The sequence below is a fragment of the Dasypus novemcinctus genome, chromosome 13 (assembly GCF_030445035.2).
Source record: "Dasypus novemcinctus isolate mDasNov1 chromosome 13, mDasNov1.1.hap2, whole genome shotgun sequence".
NCBI lineage: Eukaryota > Metazoa > Chordata > Mammalia > Cingulata > Dasypodidae > Dasypus > Dasypus novemcinctus.
This window is the reverse complement of record NC_080685.1, coordinates 46092183-46117082: the sequence shown is the minus strand read 5'-3', so window position 1 is coordinate 46117082 and position 24900 is coordinate 46092183. Positions and strand designations below refer to the sequence as shown.

The window sequence follows — 24900 nt, the reverse complement described above, 5'->3', positions numbered from 1 at the left end:
AGAAATAGGTGTATCTTTTGTTATTCACACTGGGCCTGGAGCACACCTCATAATTACTAGGCTACTCATAGGTAGTATGCCATAGACTCTACTATGAGTAGCATCTAGCACAATCACATAGATGATAGACATGGATGACAAGGTTTTGAGCAACGCCCTGTAAGGGAAGGGGAGCTGGAGAATGAGCTCAACCCCATAGGCACTGATGACACCAGGTATGCCCATACAATGAAATCCTACAAAACTCAAGACAATTGAAATTCCAGTGAGCTTCCATGACTGATAAGCTATATCAGGCAGGAGAGTGATGCTTTCTGACTCCACTTGAAGAGGATAAGGAAGCTTGCTTTTGAGACCCTCCCAGACCTTGTCCTAAGTGTCTTTCTTTTGGCTTCTTTTTTGTATCTTTTACTATAATAAAACTACCATAATCATAAGTAAAGCACTTTCAGTGAGCTTTGTAAGTTGTTCTAGTGAAGTGTAGAACCCAAAAGTGTGATGGAAACCCCTTAATTTGTAGCCCTTTGGTGAGAAGTATGAGAGGCCTGGGCCTCCCTACTTCCGTCTGGTGCCTGAAAGGCAATTTTGTAAAGGATTGCCCTTAATCTGTGGAATCTGGCCTGATTCTGGTTGGCCTCAGAATTGAACAGAATTGAACTATTGCAGTATTTGCAGCTGGTGTCAGAAGTTGTTCCAATTTTTATAAACTGTATGCACAAGATTCAATAAGAGCACAGAGAAAGAAGTACCCAAGTCTGCAGAAGAAAGAGAAAGCAGTGTTTGAAATGACCTTGGAAAGATGAGTTGGACATGAATTTTTCAGAGGATGGGAAGGGAATTCCAGAAAGAAAATATAGCATAGACAAAAAGTACTAAAGCTCTGAACATGAAATTAAGAAAACAACTCCATGTACAATACCACCAAATAAATTTAATAAAAGAAGGATAAAACTTATACTCTGAAAACTATAAAACATGTTGAAAGGAATTAAAGATCCAAATGAATGGAAAAACATCTCATGTTTACAGATTAAAAGACAATATTGGGAAGTGGATGTGGCTCAAGTGATAAGGCCACCGCCTACCATATGGGAAGACGGGGTTTGATCCCTGGGCCCTCCTGGTGAAAAAGAAGAGAAAGCATGCCTGCGTGGCGAGCCGAGTGCCCACGTAGGTGCCCGTGCAGCAAACTGAGTGCCCACATGGTGAGTCAAGTACCCACGTGAGTGCCTGTGTGGCGAGCCGAGTGCCTGCACAAGTGCCCACATGGTGAGGCAAATGTCCATGTGAGTGCCCACGTGGCAAGCTGAGTGCCTGCATGGTGAGCCAATGCCCATGCATGTGAGTCACGCAGCAAGATGATGATGCAACAAAAAAGAGACAAAGGAGAGAGTCAAGGTGAAGCACAGCAGAGACCAGGAACTGAGGTGGCACAACTGACAGGGAACTTCTCTCCACATCAGAGGTCCGCAGGACGAATCAGAGTGAATCCTAGAGGAAAAAGATGAGAAGAGAAGACAAAAAAGAGAAAAGAGATACAGAAGCTCACATGGCAAATGGACACAGACAGCAAAAACAGCAGGTGAGGAGGGGGGAGGGGAAGGAAAAAAAATAAAACATACCTTTAACAACAACAACAAAAAACCAATATTGATAAGAAGGTCATATTCTCCTAACTGACTTACAGATTCAACACAATCCCTTACAAAATCCCAGCTGACTTCTTTGTAGAAACTTGCAAGTTGATTCCAAAGTTCATACGGAATTGCAAGAGACCCAAAATAGTTAAAACAGTCTTGAAATAGAACAAAATAGGAGTCACACTTACTGATCTCAAAATTTATTATAAAGCAGTGTAGTATTGGCATGAAAATAACATATAGATCAATAGAATAGAATTGAGAATCCAGAAATAAGCCCACAGTCCATGGTCAAGTGATTCTGACAGGGTGCCAATACCGTTCAATGGGTGAAAGAATGATCTTTTCAACAAATGGTGCTGAGATAACTAGAGGCCCATGAAAAAGAATTAAGTTGAACCCTTACCTAATACCATACATAGAGATCAACTCAAAATGGATCAGTGACCTAAATTTAAGAACTAAAATTTTAAAACTCTTGAAAGAAAAACTAAGAGGCAAATCTTCATGACCTCAGATTTGGCAATGGTTTCTTAGATACAATACCAAAAGCCTAAGCCCTGAAGGAGATCATTCATACAAGTCAATCTGCAAAGAGTGGGAAAGGTGTTTTCTTTTTACCTTCTTTATAAATTTTGTCATAATACCTGCTGGATACAAGCCCCAGAGTCTAAATGCCAGCAGTAATACATTAAAATATCAAAATGTCCAGGTTCCAACAAAAGATCACAGAACATAGAAACAGGAAGTGATGGCCCAGGCAAAGAAGAAAATTAAAACTTTAGGAAACCATCAAGGAAGACCTGAGACATAACACACAAAGACTTTAGAAATCATATAAAGGAACAGAAGAGCTGAAGACCATAGCAACAGAAATTAAAATTCCCTAGAGTTATGGGACTCTCTCCTCTCCCAGAAAATTAGCTAGAGGACAGGCAGCAACAGCCTGGAAAAAAATGTTCTAAACTTTATGACACCAGGGGAAAGCTGGACACTGCCAAAGAGAGAATAGGGCAAAAGAAAGAATCTCAATGACAAAATTGTGGGTTATAACCACAGCTGCAGGTGCCTTCCCCCACCCCATAGACAATTTTGAATTCTCAGGCCTTGAGCCAGCGGCTAAAGACAAAGGGAGCCACAGGGATCTACTTTCCTAAGAAATGGGAAAGAGAAGGACACAGCCTAAGGCTGACTGGCTTCTGACCCAAAGATTGGGTCTGATGAGTTTCATAAGCCCTTCGAAAGCAAGGAGGGGCCATGCCGCTGTCCACCTTGGGAGCCACACAGGACCAAACAGATCTGACCCTCTCAATCTGCCTACCTACTGAACAGAACTGGTTGTTGAGGATGCAGAGGGGAATGGAATTATTTTTTACCCAGGGAAAAGGGAGGGGGCTACTGGCAAAGGTTGGAAAACAGCCTCTGAGAAAGTTTGAATTGCAAGGTTCTTAGCCTCCAGGCAGGAACCTCTATCACAATGTTTCAGTCCATGTTGCAGTAAACACACTCCCACAAGGCTTTGAACTGAGAGGGTTGCCAAAGAACACCAACTGCTGGAAATGGGTCTGCAACCCACTACTGGGTCCAGGGCCCAGATTACAGCAACTAACAGGGACAATCCTAAAGACCCAGAACAGGTTGAACCAAGAATCAAAGAACAGTGGTAACACACAGCCTCCCACCACTAAATCCCAACAAAAGAGAGGGAAATTGAGCGTCAGAGTACACTCATCATGATAATCAGATGCCCAAATAACAGCAAAAAATTACAAGCCATATTAAGAAAATGGAAGAAATCGCTCAAGCAAAGAAATATATAGAAGACCCAAATGAGACACACAATATGAGACAACTCATCAAGGAGATTTATATGAGTCTCTGAAATCAAATTAATGAGTAGAAAGACAATATAGCTAAAGAGATAAAGGACATCAAGAAGACACTGAGCAGGCAAAAAGAATTATTTGAAAGCCTGAAGAGAAAAGTAACAGAGCTCATGGGAATAAATGACATGATAGGTGAGATAAAAAACACATTAGAAGGAAGCGGCTGTGGCTCAATCAGCTTGGCTCCCATCTACCATATGGGAGGCACTGGGTTTGCGTCCCAGGGCCTCCTCGTGAAGGCAGGTCGCCCACACACTGCAGAGCACTGCCCAGCCTGCAAGTGCTGTGGAGAGCCAACTCAGTAAGGTGACGCAACAAAAAAAGGGAGACAAGCAAAAACAAAGAAGAGCACATAGCAAACAGACACAGAGAGCAGACAGCAAGCAAGCTGCAAGGGGGAGGGACGGGAAATTAATACAGACACAGAGAAATGCACAGCGAGTGGACACAAAGAGCAGATAGCTTGCAAAAAGCTACGGGGCGGGGGGTAGGGATATAAAAAACACATCAAAGGTACACAACAGACTCAAAATGATGGAAGCAAGAACAAGTGATACAGAAGACAGAATAGTTGAACATGAAGACAAAACAGAGAGAAAAGAATGGGAAAAAAATGGACAGGGGCTCAGGGAATTGAATGACAACATGAAACACAACATATTTGTCATGAGAGTTTAAAGAGAAGAGAAGGGAAAAGAGGCAGAAAGAGTATTTGAGAAAATAATGGCTGAAAATTTCTCAACTCTCATGAAAGTAACAGACATGCATGTTCAAGAAGCAAAGTGTACCCCAATCAGAAAAAATCCTAATAGACCTACCCCAAGACATGTACTACTCAGAATGTCAAACATCAAAGATTTTAAAAATCTGAGAGCAGCAAGGATAAGAAAACCATGATATACAAGGGATGCCCAATAAAACTTAGTGCAGATTTCTCATCAAAACCAAGGAGGCAGGAGGTGGATGTGGCTCAAGCAATTAGGCTCCCATCTACCATATGGAAGGTCCAGGGTTCAATTTCCAGGGCCTCCTGGTGAAGGCAAATTGGCCTGCGTGGCTAGCTAGCCCAAGTGGAGAACTGGCCCACACGGAATGCTGACCCATGCAGTTGCTGACCCTTGCAGTGTGCTGGCCGGCACAGAAGTGCTGGCTCACATGGAAAGCTGGTGCAGTAAGATGACACAACAAAAAAAGACATAGACAACAGACAATAAGAGACACAGCAGATCAGGGAACTGAGGTGTGCAAGAGATGGAGTGCCTCTCTCTCACTCCGGAAGGTCCGAGGATCGATTGCTGGTGCTGCCTAAAGAGAAGACAAGCAGACACAGAAGAACATACAGTGAATGGACACAGAAAGCAGACAGTGAGCACAAAACCACAGGGGGGTGGAGAAATGAATAAGTAAATAAATCTTAAAGCAAAAAAAAGAAGAAGAAGAAGAAAAAAAAAACCATGGAGGCAAGAAGACAGTGGTATGACACATAGTATAATGAAAGAAAAAAACTGCCAGCTGAAAATTCTTTATCCAGCAAAACAGAATCCACCTTTGCAGGAAATATTAAAGGGACAATTAAAGCCTGAAAGAAAAAGACAGGAGAGAGGCTTGGAGGAGAGTGTAGAAGGAAATAATAGCAGAAAGGATAACAAAAGAGCAAAAAGCAAAAAGACAGATGAAAATAAGATATGACATTGGAAACAAAAGAACAAAATGGTAGAAGTAAAGAATTTACATGAATATCATTGAATGTGAATGGATTAAATTCCCCAATCAAAAGATATAGGCTGATGGAATGGATAAAAAAGCATGAGCCATCTATATGCTGCCTAAAAGAGACTCATCTTAGTCCCAGGCATATAAACCAGCTGAAAGTTGAAGGCTGGAAAAAGATACTCCATGCAAAAAGTAACCAAAAAAGCAGGATTAGTTATACCAATCTCCGACAAAACAGACTTTAAACGCAAAAAAGTTAAAAGAGATACAGAAGGCCATTATATATTAATAAAAGGGACAATCCACCAAGAAGAAATAACAGTCATAAATATCTATGCACATAACCAGGATGCCCGAAAATACATGAGGTAAACTCTGGCAAAATTGAAGGAAGAAATAGACATCTCTACAATAATAGTTGGAGACTTCAACACACCATTCAGACCATTAGATAGAAAATCTAGACAGAAGACCAACAAGGAAACAAGAACTTGAACAATATAAGCTAAACACAACAGATATCTATAGAACACTGCATCCCAAATCAGTGGGTTATACATTCTTCTCAATTTCTCATAGATCTTTCTCCAGGATAGACCACATGTTAGGTCACAAGGCAGGTCTCAATAAGTATAAGAAGACTGAAATTATACAAAGCACCTTCTCAGATCATAATGGAATGAAACTGGAAATCAACAATAGAAGGGAAAGGGGAAAATTCATGAATGTGTAGAGGCTTACAAACAAACTCCTAAACAATCAGTGGTCAAAGAAAAAACTGAGAAATTAGTAAATATATTGAGGCAAATAAAAACAAGAACACAACCTACCAAAACTTATGGGATACAGTAAATGCGGTGCTGAGAGAGAAATTTATAGCCCTAATCTCCTATATTAAAAAAGAAAGCTAAAATCAAAGATCAAACTGCACAATGGGAAAAACTAGAAAAAGAATACCAAAGCAAGCAAAAAGAAAGAAATAATGATGATCACAGCAGAAATAAATATAATTAAGAACAACAACAACAAAAACAATAGAGAAAATCAATAAAACCAAAAGCTAGTTCTTGGAGACAATCAATAAAATTGACAACAAAGAGAGAGAAGATGCAAATAAAATCAGATACGAAAGAGGGAAGTTACAAATGACCCCACAGAAATAAAAAGGATCACAAGAGGATATTATGAGAAACTGTATGCCAGCAACTAGACAACCTAGATGAAATGGACAAACTCCTAGAAATGCACAAATAACCTACACTGACGCTACAAGAACTTAACAAATCAATCACATTTGATGAGATTGAATCAGTCATCAAAAATCTCCCAACAAAGAAAAGTCCAGGACCAGATGGCTTCACAGGTGATTTCCAACAAGGACTTCAAGAATGAACACCAATCCTGTTTAAACACTTCCAAAAAATTGAAGAGAAGGGAAAACTACCCAACACGTTTTATGAAGCCAACATCACCCTAATACCACATCAGATAAAAATACTAGAAAAGTATAGATTGGTCTCTCTAATGATCATAGATAAAAAAATTCTCAACAAAATATTTGCAAATGGAATCCAACAGCATATCAAATGAATTATACACCATGACGAAGTGGGATTTATTTCTAGTAAGCAAAGGTGGTTCAACATAAGAAAATCAACTAAGGTAATACGCCACATTTACAAACTGAAGGAAAAAAAACCCCTTGTGATCATCTCAAATTGATGCAGAAAAAGCGTTCAACAAAATCCAGCAAACTTTCTTCATGAACATACTTCACAAGATAGGAATAGAAGGAAAATTTCTCAATATGATAAAGGGCATATATGAAATATCCATGGCCAGCATTGTACTCAATAGGGAAAGGTTGAAAGTTTTCCCTCTAAAGTCAGGAACAAGACAAGGATGCCCACTGTCACCACTGTTATTCAATATTGTATTAGAAGTTCCAGCTAGAGCAATTAGACAAAAAAAAAAAAAAAAAGCAAAAACGCATCTAAATAGGGAAAGAGGAAGTAAAACGCTCCCTCTTCTTGGATGACATGACCCTAATTTAGAAAATTCTGTGAAATGTTTATGACAAAGCTACTTGTAAAAGTAGAGCAAAGTGACAGGATACAAGATCAACACCAAAACTCAGTAATGTTTTGGTACACTAGTATTGAACAATCTGAGGAGTAAATCAGGGAAAATTCTGTATTTAAAATAGCAACAAAAAGACTTAAATAACTAGGAATCAATTTAACAAAAGAAATATAGGACCTATATTCAGATAACTACAAAACAATGCTAAAAGAAATCAAAGAAGACTTAAACAAATGGAAAGACATTTTGGATTCATGAACTGATCAGAAAACTAAATATCATTAAGATGCCAATTCTAACCAAACTGATTTACAGATTCAAAATGCAATAGCAATCAAAATTCCAACAGCCTACTTTACAAAAATAGAAAATGAAATTACCAAATTTATTTGAAGGGAAAGTATACTCAAATACTCAAAAGCATTCTAAAAAAGAAAAATGTAGGACTTTCACTGCCCTAACTTGAAACATTACAAAGATACAGTGGTCAGAACATCACAGTACTAGCACATCAATCCATGAAAAAGAATTAAGAGTCCAGAAGTAAACCCTCAACTTCACAACCAACTGGTCTTCAACAAACCTACCAAAGCCATGTTAATGGGACAAAAATGTCTCTTCAGCAAATGATGCTGGGAGAACTGGATATTCATAACGAGAAGAATCAAAGAGGGTCCCTATCTCACTACCTACACAAAAATCAACTAAAAATGGATAAAAGACCTAAATATAGAAGCCAGGACCATAGAACTACTAGGAGAAAGTGTAGGGATGCATTCTAAATATCTTAAAAAAAGAAAAAAAAAGATTTATTTTATTTATTTCCCCCTCCCCCACCCCATTCCCCCCATTGGCTGCTTTCTGTGTCCATTTGCTGTGTGATCTTCTGTGTCCATTTGCTGCTTGTATTCTGATTACGCGTCTCCGGGAACTGATCCTGGGGCCTTCCAGAGTGGGAGAGAGGCAATTACTCTCTTGCACCACCACAACTCCCTGTTCTGCTACGTCATCTTATTTTCTCTCCTCTGTGTCTCTTGTTGTGTCACCTGGCTGTGCCAGCTCTCCACGTCAGCTGGCACTCCTGCATGAGGTGGCTTTCCCATACTGGGTGGCATTCCCAGAAAGAGTGGCACTCCCGCACAGGGCGGGATTTCTGCGTGGGCTGGCACTCCACATGGGCAATTTGTCCAAAGAAGAAATACAAAAAAACACATGAAAAAATGTTGAACATCACTAGTGATTAGCGAAATGCAAATCAATGACACAGTAAGATATCACTTCACACCTATTAGAATGGCCATTATTAAAAAGACAGGGATCTACAAGTATTGGAGAGGATGTGGAGAGCTAAGAACACTTTTTCTCTGCTGGTGGGAATGAAAAATGGTATAGCCACTGTGGAGGACTATTTGGCAGTTCCTAAAGAAGTTGAATATAGATTTACCACATGACCTAGCAATACCACTACTGGGTATATACCAAGAAGAACTAAGAGCAGTGGCATGAACAGATATCGGCACACTGATGTTCATAGCAATGTTATTCACGAACGCCAAGAGATGGAAATAATCCAGGTGTCCATCAACAGATGAATGGATAAACTGTGGTGTATAGACATGATGGAATATTGTGCAGCTTAAGAAGAACTGAAGGGAAGCAGATTTAGCTCAATTGATAGAGTGTCTGCCTACCACATGGGAGGCCCAAGGTTCAAACCTAGGGTCTCCTGACCCATGTGGTGAGCTGGCCCACACATGATGCTGATGTGCACAAGGAGTGTCGTGCCAAGCAGGGGTGTCCCCCACTTAGGGCAGCCCCACATGCAAGGAGTGCACCTCTCAAGGAGAGCTCTTCCATGCAATAAAAGTACAGCCTGCCCAGTTGTGGCGCTGCATACACAGAGAGCTGACACAGCAAGATGACCCAACAAAAAAGAGACACAGATTCCTGGTGCCGCTGACAAGAATGCAAGCAGACACAGAAGAACACACAGCAAACGGACACAGAGAGCAGACAACGGCGGGGGGGGGGGGGGGGGCGGAGTGGGGAGAGAAATAAATAAAAAATAAATCTTAAAAAAAAACAACTAAAGTCATGAAGCATATGACAACATGGATGAACTGGAGGACATTATGCTGAGTGAAGCAAGCCAGACACAAAAGAACAAATACAGTAGACTGCGTGGTTATGAACTAAATATATTGTGTAATCTCATGGAATTAAAAACTTGAATATGGGTCACCAGAAAATAGAATGAGGTTAGAGAATGGAAAGCTCAGGTTAACTTGTACAGAACTGGTAAAAAGGATGTGCATTAATCTTTGGAAACGAACAGAAAAGGTGAAAGCACAACAGACTGTTTGTAACTAGCAGTGCTATTATATGGATATGACAGTAGTTGAAAGGGAAACTTTAAGGTAATGTATATTACTAGACCTAAAGCTAAAAAATATAACATGGGACTATATAGCATAGTGAAATATGAATATGGGTAACATTGCATATATGACTGTTTTTCTTTGACACCGAACAAATGTATGTTAATGTTATAACATGTTAATATCAGACTAAAAATTATGCTAAGTGAAAGAAACCAGAGACAAAGTATTATATTGTATGATTCCATTTATATATAAATATGTAAATATATCAATTTATAAAGATGAAATTTAATTAGATGGTTATGTAGGGCTGGGGAAAGATAGAGGGATTGAGGGGTGACTGCTAATGGGTGTGGAGTATTTCTTTTTGGAGTAATGAAATTGATCTAGGACTTTTTCTGGTGACAAATATACAATACTGTGATTACACCAAAAGCCACTGATTAAATACTTTGGATAGAATGTATGGTATGTGAATATATCTTAATAAAACTTCTTTTTTAAAAAATTCCCTAGAGGCTTGAACAGCAATAGGAGCTGAGAAGAAAGAATTAGAGAACTTGAAGACAGGGTAACTGAAATCAATTCAGTCTGAGAAGGAGAAAGAAGAGTGAAGAAAAGTGGACAGAGGGAGCCTGAGGAATCTTGGGACACCATCAACCATTCCAATATACATATTGTCAAAGTTCTAGTAGGAAAAGAAAAAGAGAAAGGGGCAGAGAGAATACTGAAAGAAATAATGGCTGAATCTTCCCAAATTTAAAGAATGATATGAATATACGCATCCAAGACATTCGGGAAACTTAAATAGACCCATGGGGGGCAGGCATATTTAAATCAAACTTTTCAATGCCAAAGATAAAGGGAATTCTGAAAGCTACAAGAGAGAAGTAACATGTCACCTACAAGGGAGCGTCAATAAGATCAAATGGGGGGCAAATGTGGCTCAAGCAGCTGAGCGTCTGCCTCCCATGTGGGAGGTCTCAGGTTCAGTTCTCATGCCTCCTGAAAAAAACAAAAAACAAAGCAAAAGAAAAAAACAATTCAGGAAGGCCAATGTAGCTCAGTGGTTCAGTGCCAGCTTCCCTTCCCACATACAAGGTCCCAGGTTCAATCCCCTGAACCTTTTGAGGTACTGTCCCTAGTACCTCAAAAAAAAAAAAAAAAAAAAGGGAGGGGGGGGAGTGGGGCATATGGGAATCCCTTATTTTTTTTTATGTGGCATTTATGTAATATAGAGCTTCTTTAAAAATAAAAATAATTTAAAAAATAATAAATAAGTTAAGATCAAATGATGATTTCTCATTGGAAACCTGGAGGCAAGAATGCAGTGGGATAACATTTAAGTGCTGAAAGCAAAAAATTGCTAACCAAGAATTCTCTATCTGGCACAACTATCTTTCAAAAATGAAGGAGAGACAACCAGCAAGATGGCAGCAGAGTAAGGAGCTCCTAGAGTCCGCTCATGCTACAGTGCATTAGTAACCACCCAGAGCTATCTAAAGCACCTGTTAGAGAGCTCAGGAGACTAGAAGAGCATCCTGCAGAGAAGATTCATAAGGACAGCGCTCCACACCATGGAGGCCAGTGCACATCCTCTGCTGGCGGCACAAGCCGCCTCAGGAGCTATTCCACAGCTGGAATTGGAAGCTCCACTTCCCAAAAATGGGGGAAGAAGAGACGGTTAGGTACCAATTTCAGCTACTGATTAGTAAATTTTGTGGGCTAAAGTATAATTCTAAGAACAGCTAAAGTTTGAACCGGTCAAGGCAGAAAGCACTTGTATTCAGAAAACTACAGCTCATTGTTAAATGAAATTTTAAAAAGACCTAAATAATCAGAAGAACATTCCATGCTTACTGATTGGAAGACTAAATATCATTAGGATATCAATTCTACTCATATTGATATATAGATTCAGTGCAATTTCGATTAAAATTCCACCAGCATTTTCTAAATAAATGGAAAATAGAATTATCAAATTTATTTAGAAGGGTAAGAGGTCCTGAATAGCCAAAAACATCTTAAAAAGGAAAAAGCAAAATAGAGGACTCTCACTTCTAGACTTTAAATCATATTACCTAGCTACAGTGGTAAATACAGCATGGTACCAGCATTAAGAATGAACTGATGTTTCAGAAACAGATCCTCACATCTATGATAAAGTGATTTTTGACAAGCTGGTTAAATCCACTTAGCTTGGGCAGAACAGTCCATTCCACAACTGTGCTGAGAACTAAATTTCCATAACCAAAAGAAGGAAAAAGGACCCCTATCACACACCTTATATAAAAGTTAACTCAAAGTGGATCAAAAACCTAAATATAAAAGCAAGAACCAAGTTTCTGGAAGAAAAGGTAGGAAAACATCTTTAAGACCTGGTGATAGGTGGTAGATTCTTAAAGGAGATAAAAGAAGGACTACAATGGACTACAGATGTTTAATATATGTAGAGGTTTTATTAACTTTACTGTAAAAGTGTGGAAATGTATAGAGTTGATGGTAACACATTATAGTGAGTAACAGCTGGTATATAAATGGGAATGTGGCTGAAAGGGTAGTCTAGATATGTAAATTCCAATTGAAAGAAACCTGGAGAACAATCTAGGGACTGACTAACACAGTAAACCAAGAGGTGGATGAGAATTGTGGTTGATGATACAGATGTAAGAGTGTCCTTTGTGAGCTAGAGCAGATGTACATCACTATTGCAGGGTGTTGTGAATGTGGAGAAGCATGGGAAAAATAGAGCTGGAGTGAACTATGGACTGTGGTTAACAGTAATAATGTAATATTCATGCATCTGTTCCAAAGATGGACTGTGTTGATAATGGGGGAGTATGGAAAACATGTGCCATACATATGCTATGGACCAGGTAATAGTCTGATGATATTATCTCAAAATCTGTAACAAATGTTCTACCATGGTGTGGTGTGTTGATAGAAGGGTGCTGCATGGGAATTCTGCACATGGGTGTGATTGTTTTATAAGTCTACACCTCTGTCATAAAAATATATTGTGGACTACAATGTGGACCACTGTACACACAGTGCAGAGGTGCTCCAGAATGTATTCGCCAGGTGCAGTGGATGTGCCGCAGTGATGGAAGAGGTTGTTGATGTGGGATGGTTGGGGGGGGTGGGTTGGGGGTATATAAGGACCTCATATTTTTTTAATGTAACATTTAAAAGAAAATAAAGAAGAAGAAAAAAAGAAAATAATAATAGGGTGGGTTGGGGGGAAAATACACCAAATATAAAATAATGACTCCAGTTAGAAGCAAGATTTTGACAATATTCTCTCATAATTTTTAACAAATGTCTCACAACAATGCAAAGTGTTGGTGGTGGGGTGGGCTAATGTATGGGACCACTGTATGACATTATGCGTGTTTGCTTTTTAAGTTCACAACTTTTACTATACACTTATTGTTTACATATGTTCATGTGAAAATGATATAGCAATAATAATAGACTGAGTTGGGGGAAAAGTATACCAAATGTAAGACACTTGGTTAGTAGTAATATTTGGAGGATGCTCTTTAATCATTGAGATTAAGACATTCCCAGACAAGCAAAAGCTGAGGGAATTCATCACTGCTAGACTGGCCCCACAAAAGATGCTAAAGAGAATGCTGCAGGTTGAAAAGAAAGGATGATAGACAATAGACTGACGTTGCCTAAAGAAATAAAAATCTCTGTTGAGGGTAACAACATGAGTAAATATAAATGACAATACTATTGTATTTTTGATTTGTAACTCACTTTTTACTTCCAACAGGATCTAAAAGGCAAATACCTAAAATATAATGAGAAATCAGTGGTTTTTGACTCATAATGTAGAAACACATAATTTGTGACAAGAACTACATAAATATGGGGGGACAGAGGAGTCTAGAGACATTAGGTATAGTTTTGAAGTTAAGTTGGTATTAAAGCAAATGATATTGTCATAGATTTAGGATGTTAGATTTAAGAGTCCCATGGTAGCTACAAAGAAAATATTAGAGAACATGCAAGTTCACAGTGACAGAAATTAAAGTATATATTGCATGGGGATGGGTAGCGTGCAGGAGAAAATGGGAGTAAATGCATAATGGGTATAGGGTTTCTGTTTGGGGAAATGAAACAGTTCAATTAAAGAAAGAAAGGAAAAGCAACTAGAGAGACAATGACAATTAAAGGCAATACATGATTCTGCATGGGCTCTAGCAAAGGATATCACTGGAACATATGGAAAATTTCAAATATAGACTGCAAGCTTATATCTATGCTAAATTTCTTGAACTTGATAACTGCACTTAAGGTGGTTACCTAAGTGAATATCCTTGTTCATAGGAAGTGTACCTATCAGTATTAAGTGTTCAAGGAGCATAATGTTCACAACCTACATGCAAGTGTTCAGAAAATGGATAAGAGATGAGAGAGAGAGAGAGGAAGGAAGGGAGAAAGGGGGGAGAAAGGGGGAAGGGAAGGAGAAAGAATGATACGGCAAATTTGGCAAAATTTAAAATTGATGGATCTGGGTATATGGGGTAGTAGTATACTAGAGTTCTCTGTGTGGGATTTGTACTAGTTTTGTAACTGTCCTGTAAATTTGAAAGAATTTGAAAATAATAAGTTTGAAAAAATTGAGAAGAGATGTGGCTCAAGAGGTTAGCACCTGTTTCCCACATGGGAGGTCCCGGGTCTCATACCCAGTGCCTCCTAAAAACAAAAACAAACAAACAGAAAAAGTTACTGAGTGAAAATATTATGCAAAAAGTACATGTTTATGGTTTGAGGGTTGAAACAAGAAGGTAGAATATTTCACTGCCCAACATCAGCTGTGAATGTGCATATTGAGTGACTCAAATTTTTCACAGTTCTGCACATGCCCACAAATGAGTGCAAAAGGATTTTGGGGTGTGTTAGCCAAAAGGGGTGCTGATGCAAAGTACCAGAAATCTGTTGGCTTTTATAAAGGGTTTTTGGGGTAAAAGCTTAGAGTCACAAGGTCCTAAAGAGTCCAATTCAAGGTACCATAAAAGGTAATTCCTCACCAAATATCTGTTGCCATGTGTTGAGGCAAGATGAAGGCAATGTCTGTGGGTTCAGCCTTTCTCTTCCTCGTAAGGTTCTGTGGTCCCAGCTTCTTCAGATTGCAGTTGTAGGCTGGAGGGCTCATTTTTTCCTGGGCTCTCTCTTCCCTGGGCTGCAGGATCAAAGTTCATTTCTCTTCTGTGTCTGTGGAGCTCTCTCTATTCCTCTGTGTATTTCTTCTTCCGCCTCTACCTCTGTGTCTTCTTGACTGAACATCTGTTTATATAGCCCACAAAGGGGGCAGGGACTCAAACTGAGTTGCCCTAATGACTTGGATAAATCAAAGCCCTAATCTTAACATAATTTAATCAAATGCACCTCAGCTGAATCTAATATAATCAAAAGGTATAACACTCAGAGGAACAGACCAGTTTACAAACATAATCAAATACCTTTTTTTGGAATTCATAAATAATATCAAACTGCTACATGGGGGTTCAAACAAATTTCAGCAAGTAGGAAAATTCATAACTATGGAATTTGTAAACAGTGAATACTAACTATATCTGTGAATATATTAAAAACCATTGAATTGTGCACTTTAAATGGGTAAATTTATATCAAAGCTGTTGTTTGTTTTTTTAAGTACTAAGGTAGGTATAAAATAGTAAGATATGTTCAAGAAATTGCCTGTAGTTCCATATAAGTACAGAGCTAAAAAAATGAAAAGAAAAGAAATGACAGGATAACTCAGTAATGACAGTGGCTTAAATGCCTGGAAAAGCCAAACTCTTTCCTCTCTCAGGTCCTGTACATCTATTCCCGTGTAAGGAGAGTTCTTTCTCCATAATCTGCTGGCTAACTCTTACTTGTCTTACAGATATCAGTATAAATGCCACTTCCACAGAGAGGCCTTTCCCATCATTCCATATCATAGTAGATTCCTTTTGTTTTATCCTCTAAAAATTAACATATTTCTAACTATATTCACTTACATGTTTACTTGCTTAATGTCAATCTCCGTCTACTTAACTATAGGCACCATGATGATGGGTATATCTGCTTGTTTCATCACTGTATCCCTGGTGCCTTGAAAAGTTTCTAGCAAACAAGAGGTGCTGAATTAACTATTTTCAGAAATGCCAAACTGCATTCTAATGGGATTATTAACAACAGGCTTAAAAGCAAAACTTTTGAAAAAAGAAAATCTAGAGGAAAAACGTGATTTATAATACCGTATGTCATAATAAATTGATTGAGGGGAAACAGATGTGGCTCAACCAACTGAGCTCCCGTCTACCATATAGTAGGTAAAAGGTTTAATGCCCAGGTCTCCTGGTGAGGGTAAGCTGGCCCACTCCGAGTGCTGGCTCATGCAGGAATGCGGCCCCGCGCGGGAAAGTCACTCTGCATGGGAATGCAGCACAGTGCGGGAAGGCCACCCCGCACAGGAGTGCCAGCCAAAGTGGAGAGCTGGCGCAGCAAGATGACACAATAAGAGACACAGAGGAGAGAAAATAAGAAGACGTAGCAGAACAGGGAGCTGAGGTGGTGCAAGAGAGTAATCATCACCTTTCTCCCCCTCTGGAAGGTCCCAGGATCAGTTGCTGGAGTTGCCTAATGAGAATAAAAGCAGACACTAAAGAACATACAGCGAACAGACACAGAGAGCAGACAATGGGGAGGAATAGGGGAGAATGGGGGAGAGGGGAGAAATAAATAACTCTTAAAAAAAATTTTTTTTAACTGATTGGGAAGCAGATCATTATCTGCCAGAGTACTATTTATGAGAAAGACTAATTCCCAACATTTTTTTAAATTTCAAAATTCATTAACAATCACCTTGGGCACAACATAGGCAGCAAGTATTTTAAAGTTGAAGTGTCATTTCTGCATGGCATAGTGGGGAGACGAGGAATTTGGACATCTGAATTCTAGGACCAATTCCATCATAATTCAACTGTATATTTTAAGGCAGTAGTTCTCTTTTGTGACAGTACTGCCTCATAGGGGACAACTAGAGATTTGTAGCTGTCACAATGATGAGTGGCCAATACTAACATTTTACTAACATTTAGTGGGTAAGAACCAACCAGAGATATGAGATGTCTGGACATACATGTAATATACATGACGATCCTATACCACAAAGTCTAGTCCTACATCTCACAAAACTTCCAAATAGCTGGCCTAGCATTCATGTAGGTGAAAACCCTATTAACAGGAAATAGATGTGGCTCAGGCAGTTGGGTACTCGTCTCCACATGGGAGGTCCTGGGTTCAGTTTCCAGTGCCTCCAAAGATGAGCAGACACAGCAAGCAGACAATGAACAGACAGACGAGGGAGTCATCTTGGGGCAGGGTGAGGGAGGGAATAAAACAATTTTTTTTTAAAATCTTTTTTGTTTTTTAAAGAAACACCTATTTAAAATTATCTCACTTTAAAACCTACCTCAATTTTACATATAAAAACGAAATTCACTCAATTTTCTAGAAATGCAGCTACTTTGTAAATCCAGGGAATATTATACTTTGTTTTGTTTGGAACTCTCCTAAGTGATGTTCACCATTTTGGAAAATTATAACACCAATGGCAGTGCCACTTGTGTTATATAAGTCACTGATTTCTACTTCACCTCTCTATCAGTCTACATTTATAGCTGTCACAGTCTCAGTGACTGACTGTGCAAACAAGTACCTGACTACTTCATTATGTATTTTAGTGTAGTCGTATCAAGAATTTACATACTGAATTATGTATTTTATTACAAATCAAGTTCCTTTTATTTCCCTTTTATTTCCTATTAGGATATTAGGACATTTAATTAGTACATTATACTGAGTTGTGTTATATGATTTTTGAATTTCATTTCAGGGTTGTAAAAGTGGGGGGAGCTTAAAGTATTTGATTTTAAAAAGGGGCAGGTGGGGGTGGAGGACTTGGCCCAGTGGTTAGGGCGTCCGTCTACCACATGGGTGTCAAACCCCGGGCCTCCTTGACCCATGTGGAGCTGGCCCATGCGCAGTGCTGATGCATGCAAGGAGTGCCCTACCACGCAGGGGTGTCCCCCGCGTAGGAGAGCCCCACGCGCAAGGAGTGCGCCCTGTAAGGAGAGCCGCCCAGCGCGAAAGAAAGTGCAGCCTGCCCAGGAATGGTGCTGCACACACAGAGAACTGACACAACAAAATGACACAACAAAAAGAAACACAGATTCCTGTGCCGCTGACAACAACAGAAGCGGACAAAGAAGATGCAGCAAATAGACACAGAGAACAGACAACTGGGGTGGGAGGGGGAAGAGGAGAGAAACAAATAAAAACAAAAAAACAAACAAAAAAGAGGCAGGAACAAGTGTTGCTCAAGTAGTTTCCCATGTACGAGGTCCTGGGTTCAATCCCTGGTACCTCCTAAAAAAAAAAAAAAAAAAAAAAAAAAAATGGGTGCAATGTTTGTGATAAGGATAAGGTTGAGAAGCACTATCTTACATCAGGTTGCTAAACCAACCAAGTTCTCAACTTTTTCATCTGTAAAAAGGTGGAATGCATGATAATGGATGGTGGTGACAGATGCACAAGACTGTGAAATCAATTAAAAGCACTGAAATATCTCTATGAATGTGATTAAAAGGAGAATTTTAGGTATGTATATATGATAACAGAAACCCAGGGAACTACATTACACAGTGAACCCTAAGTTAAACCACTGACTTTAACAGTACAATTATTAAAATGTGCTATCGTTACTTGTACAAATGTTTCACACCAATGCAAGGTGTTGGTGATGTGGAGATGTATGGGAATCCTATAATTTTAGAAAAACGTTTACAAGTTTTCCAGTCAAAGTTGAAACACCAAGTAAAAGCAATAAATACTACCACCATTACCCAAGTGATTCCAAGAACATTTAAAAAGTGAAATGATATAAAAAAGGGGAAAACTCACGTGATAAATAAGAAAAAATTCATTTACATACATACCCTAAAAACTCTTAGCAATAAGCAAAGATTATAAGGTAGTGCTGGGAAACGGACCTGGCCCAGTAGTTAGGGCGTCTGTCTACCACATGGGAGGTCCGCGGTTCAAACCCCGGGCCTCCTTGACCGGTGTGGAGCTGGCCCATGAGCAGTGCTGATGCGCACAAGGAGTGCCGTGCCATGCAGGGGTGCTCCCCCGCATAGGGGAGCCCCACGCGCAAGGAGTGCACCCCGTAAGGAGAGCCACCCAGCACGAAAGAAAGTTCAGCCTGCCTGCCCAGGAATGGTGCCGCACACAGGGAGAGCTGATGCAACAAGATGACGCAACAAAAAAAGACACAGATTCCCACACCACTGACAACAACAGAAGTGGACAAAGAAACAAGACGCAGCAAATAGACACAGAGAACAGACAACCGGGGGGGGGGAGGGGAGAGAAATAAAGAAATAAAACCTTAAAAAAAAAAAAAGTAGTGCTTAAAAATATATATTTGTTGCTTTTAGAAGTTCCTTGTAAAGATTTGCTAATCAAAATATCCTGTAATGGTACAGATTTTACTTGAAAGCAATTAGGGGAAATGTAGATTTTAAGTCAGAAAAAATCTCTAAGGAAAAAGGCCAATTAAATGATCTCCTTAACTGAGCTTAAGCGGAGAATACCTGACAAGGACTTTGGAAATTATTATGACACTTCATTCTATGGCAACAGCCAATAATATGACAGCCTGAATTGATTAGCAACTCTCACATACCACCAGCTCAAAAAATGTATCAGTGGTCACTTTGTTCTACTACCAGGCCCCTCCCTGGTCTGGCTGGGGAAACTTACACACCCAAAACTCAAATCAAGGGGACCACCTCTTCTAAGAAGCCCTTTAGACCTACTCCCTCCATCCCCATACCGGTCTGTCCATCTTTCCAACCAACAAACATACAGCAAGTGTACAATGTGTAGTCAAATAAGAAAATTCCTTTCCCTACAGTGTTAAAAGATACCTAAATCTCTAATCTGTCAAGGTAATTCTGATAAACCCCAGTTTTGGGAATCACTGTAATAGAGAAAGATTTAACTACATCCCACCCCACTTTCTTCCTGTTACCATGGAAGAAGCACCTCCCTTTCTCCTAAGATTAATCCCTCTATATCCATGACCTATATCCTAGAGGATTATGAGCATGGGCAGAGAATCAAACTGATTTGCTTATGTACTTGGGTAGTTAATTCATATCTTTGCCTGCTTCCTCATCTGTAAAACAAGAATACAAAAGTATCCACTATACAGCACTTTCAGAAGGATTAAATCAGATTAAAAAAATATATATAAACACACACATCGGTCAACCTCCTGTTCTCTGTTAGCCATGTCTGTTTCTTCTTCTATGTCAATGAGCTCTTTGGAAGTTTCATCTACATCTACTCTGTCTTCACCTTCACATCTTGCATTTACTCCCTAAGCAGGCAACTTAAACTGCTCTTGCCAAGGTCATTAACAATATCCTAAATGCTAAAACCAATAAACCAAAATTTGTAGTCTAATGGATACCATCCTGTTCTAATCATATAAGATCTCACTATAGCATGATATTGACCTTCATGCCCTTCTTGAGCTTTTCCTTCCTTAGCTTCCCAGACAGCACATTCCTATTGTCTCACCTATATCCATATTTACTAGGCTAATGCTTGCTTCTATAGAAGTAAACTGCATTTGCCTATACTCCATTGCCTCTAGGCCAGAAACTATGACATTTATTTTATTTAGAGCAATATCTGTTACATTGCTATCAACAAACCCAGAAAGGTCACTATTCTAATGAAATTTTTACAGTCATTCTTAAAATGCAACCCTGTCAATTATCTTATAAAAGTTACACTTGGGAGGAAGAAAGCACATTTTAGGATGACATTACTGTAGTAAGAAAACGATCATATTCTGATACACACAATACATTTATGCCCTCTCCAGCTCCTTCATCCACAAAAATGCATCTCCTCCTCACATACCTACCCACTTAACATACATCACAAATATACCTACCCACATGGATACAAATGGATATCCAATATTCAAACTCGTGATGAGCATTCAATATAGTCATTTAAGAGAAAAGTGGGGAGAAAAGTAGAAAGGTATATGACTGGATTAGCAGGAGAATGAACAAATCTAACCAACCACAGATAAATTAGAGAAGAGTCATAGGTGAATCATAGGTGAGCAAAGGAGTAAGCTGTTAGGAAAACATTTAACGCTAGCAAAATGATATTATTTATTATGTGGTACAAAAGTCAGTTTCATGACTTTATGTATTATATGGTACAAAAGTCAGTTTTATGACTTTGCATAAACTAATTTTTTTGTTTTGAAAATATGGAGGTTGGACTAAATGATTCTCTAAAAGTCCATTACAATTCCAAAATTCTAAGACTCTACAAAAAAACTTGGCTTTAAAAACAAATTTATTGCTGTTTTTATATTATTGTTTTCATTTTTTACTACAGTTTAGATCACAACACCCACAATCATTACGCTCCGAGAACAATGCTTGATGCTTCAGTCCCTGCCTTGGAAAAACCTCATGATAAGTGTTATAAATTAAATTAAGGGACTTAAAAAAAGACATTGATAGAAGTATAGCAAAGGGATATTCAACTCTGGAGAGTCTTAGAAGTCTTCACAGAGGAGGTAACATTTTAACTGAGTCTTCTGGAAAGAGTTAGAAACCCAAACACAACCTAACAGTAAACAAATATGAATTAACTGCTAGTAGCCTATTACCCCTTTTAAGCATGTGCTGCCAATAAAATTGTTAATGAAAATAGTTTGCCCTCCACAGACAGAAAAGAATACAAAAGAAAGGAATTTATAGCTGTTTTTTCTGTTTTCCACTTCTAAGCAGGAAACTGAAATGGTAGTTTAATGGTATACCTATTCTAAAATGATATCTGCGTTGCTGTTTTTTTACATCCTTCCAACATGTTTTATTAATTCAAAATGTCAAAATTAAGCCATGGTCTTCATTCTAGTTAAATAAGCAAATAAACTACAAACTGGCCAGGTGTATTTAAAGAAAAAATCCTCTGCTAAACTAACAAATTAACAACATATTTTATAATAAATATTCAGTAAAGTGTACTCTACACCCAAGTACAATTTTATATGACATCATGTTTATACTCAATGTAATTAAGTGGTTTTATTCCTGCCCAATAGTAAGAATAAAAAAAATAATAATTAATCTTAAACAGAAACTCATAATACTCACAATTTTCACACTCAGGCTTGAAACTCCATGATCATGAAGTTCATCCTCAAACAGAAGAACTTCTTCAAAAAACTTAATCTGTTCTCTGGCTTTCAATTTCTCTGTATCTATATGATCTGTTGTAGGTACAACCTGAAATAAAAAATACAAGAAGGAACACATAAAATAATTTAAGAAAGAGAGATACAGGAAGTCATTTTTCCTACCAGTCTTTTCTGCATAGCTAGAGCACACAGTTCTAACTTTGAGTGTCATCAGTAGACAAGAAAGATCGGATACATGCCTTGTTTCTGAAATACCAGACAGCTGAAAACTATACAAAAATATAGAGTAAAATGCCATCATCTTTCATATATATCAGATTAAAATCAAGTGCTTTGTTCTGACTAGAAATTTAATCAACGAAAATTAGTCAATGTGATGAACTATCACAGAATGTTCAAAGCAATTCTGCACTGTGAAAGTCCATTTTTACAAATGATATTTTAGATGTCTAATCTAATTCTCCAAAAAATACAAACAAAATACAGTGCTTGGTAGTGGGCACAGCTCAGTGGTAGAGTGCCTGCTTCCCATATACAAGGTCTCAGGTCCAATCCCTTGTACCTCCTTAAAAAAATTGAAAAATTGAAAAACAGGGAAGCAGACTTGGCCCAATGGATAGGGCGTCCGCCTACCACATGGAAGGTCCGCAGTTCAAACCCTGGGCGGTCCTCCTTGACCCGTGTGGAGCTGGCCCATGCACAGTGCTGATGCACACAAGGAGTGCCGTGCCACGCAGGGGTGTCCCCCAAGTAGGGGAGCCCCACGCACAAGGAGTGCACCCCATTAAGGAGAGCCGCCCAGCGCGAAATAAAGTTCAGCCTGCCTAGGAATGGTGCCGCACATACGGAGACCTGATGCAGCAACAAAGAGAGACACAGATTCCCATGCCGCTGACAACAACAGAAGCGGACAAAAGAAGAACACACAGCAAATGGACACAGAGAACAGACAACTGTGGGGGGGGGGGGAAGGGGAGAGAAATAAATAAAAATAAATCTTTAAAAAAAAACTAAAAAATAGTGCTTTACTTAATAAGGTAAAAAGAAATTTTAGAGAAACTCTGAGGCTCTTAGCACTCCAAAGGGCTTTGGAGGAACCTGGCAAATATTTCAATGTATTACTCTGTAGCACATAGATACACATGCACACACAAAAAATCCAACAAAAGCATTAACAATCTCAAGGTGGGTCATATATGTAGCTAACTAAATCCAAGTGCCTCCTAATAGTAGCACCAAATTATGATTTGTGACACCATTCTTTATTATTATATCCAATTTCACTACAAATTATTCAGCTTTTCTCTTCTTTGATAGGGTTGGATCATAAACAAATTCAATAACGACTATCAAACCATAGATACTCAGTTATTATTTTGCTTTCCTTAACAGCCATGGATAGAATTACAAAATGGAGAATAGTTTGACATAACTGGATAAGAATTAAAAGAAAATGAAAAAGGATATTCAAGAGATTGCAAAGATTTTGAGGAAAATGGTCTAAAGGAGTATTAATTGATATGGGGAAGAGGGACTCTAATGAATAAAAACTTGTACAGTTTGTATATGATCCCCAGGAGGTAAAAAAAAATGTCCATAGTTATTCCACGTTCAACTACAGATGGCACCATTAGCTCTCTGCAACATTTTTTTCAAAATGTGTCTAGAGCAGGGAAGCAGATGTGTCAGGCAACTGGGCTCCTGCCTACCACATGGGAAGCTGCTGGTTCAGATCCTAGCACCTCCTAAAGAAGAGAGCGAGCTGGCGTGATGGGCAGGTGCAGCAAGCTGACACAAGAAGGAAAAACATAATGAGAGACACAACAAAGCAGGGAGTAGGTTCCCAGTGCCTCCTTAAGAAGGCAGCAAGCTGAGCCACAAGATGACACAAGAGACATGGGGAGGAAAAACATAATAAGAAACAACAAAAGCAGCGAGCAGAGGTGGCTCAAGTGATTAGGCACCTCCCTCCCACATCAGAGGTCCTGGTTCAGCTCCTAATGCCTCCTGAAGAAGATGCACAAGACAGCTAGCTGATGCGACACGCTGGCGTGGTAAGCTGATTCAACAATATGATGTAACAAAGAGACACAGTGAGCAGGGAGTAGAGGTGGCTGGATTGTATGCCTCCCTCCCCACATGGGAGGCCCTGATTCGAAAAAAGAAGACAAACAGCAGACAGCAAGAACAAACAAAGAGGGGTGGGGGCGGGGGATGATAAATAAATAAAATAAATCTTTAAAAAAAAAAAAAAGATAAATTAGTGTCTCTAGGACTGCCAAAGGGCATAATTTCTGAATTCTTTACTTTTAGATTTAGTTCAAATGAACATATTTGAAGACTCCCCTTCTGGCTGCAACTGACTTTCAAATAATTAATCAGGATACAAATTTTTTTCATTAGTACATTACTATTTCGCTAATGCTTCACATACACCTTCAGTAAGTCAAAATGAAACTGTTGGTTTGGCATTTACTTGTTCTTATAAAATGTTTCAAAAAGACAAAAATCAATTAGATAAAACATGGACTGGGGATATTTATTATATAAGCTTATCTATACTATCTTCTCCCATTTGCAAGGACAAATATTACTTAAAATTTTATACTTCTCAGCCCTTTCTTTTCATAAACACCACATCTCCTCTCTTAACTCAGGGATCTGGGGAGGGAAAAAAAACAAATAGCTAAACTTAAAACATACTGAACACTTTTGGCTGACAGTATTGACAAAATAATCCAGACAAAACCTCTCTGAAGACAGTTTTAAAGGCGCTATAAATGCAAAAAACAAACAAACAAAAAGCTTCTTAAAAGCATTACCAACGAGAGGGGAGGCAAGATGGCATCTGTTTAAGTGGCACTCACCACCTCTCTTGCAAAAAACTACTGGGAAGG

At 38.9% G+C, this 24900-nt stretch overlaps 1 protein-coding gene across 1 annotated transcript in view; it reads right to left on the bottom strand.

The window, feature by feature from the left end:
* Positions 1–24900, bottom strand: part of TIPRL (TOR signaling pathway regulator) — a 59215-nt gene that overhangs the window by 10048 nt on the left and 24267 nt on the right. Inside the window, exon 4 of the mRNA XM_004464189.4 lies at positions 21960–22091. Coding sequence (XP_004464246.1) covers positions 21960–22091 — 132 coding nt within the window. The remainder of the gene's footprint in view (positions 1–21959; positions 22092–24900) is intronic.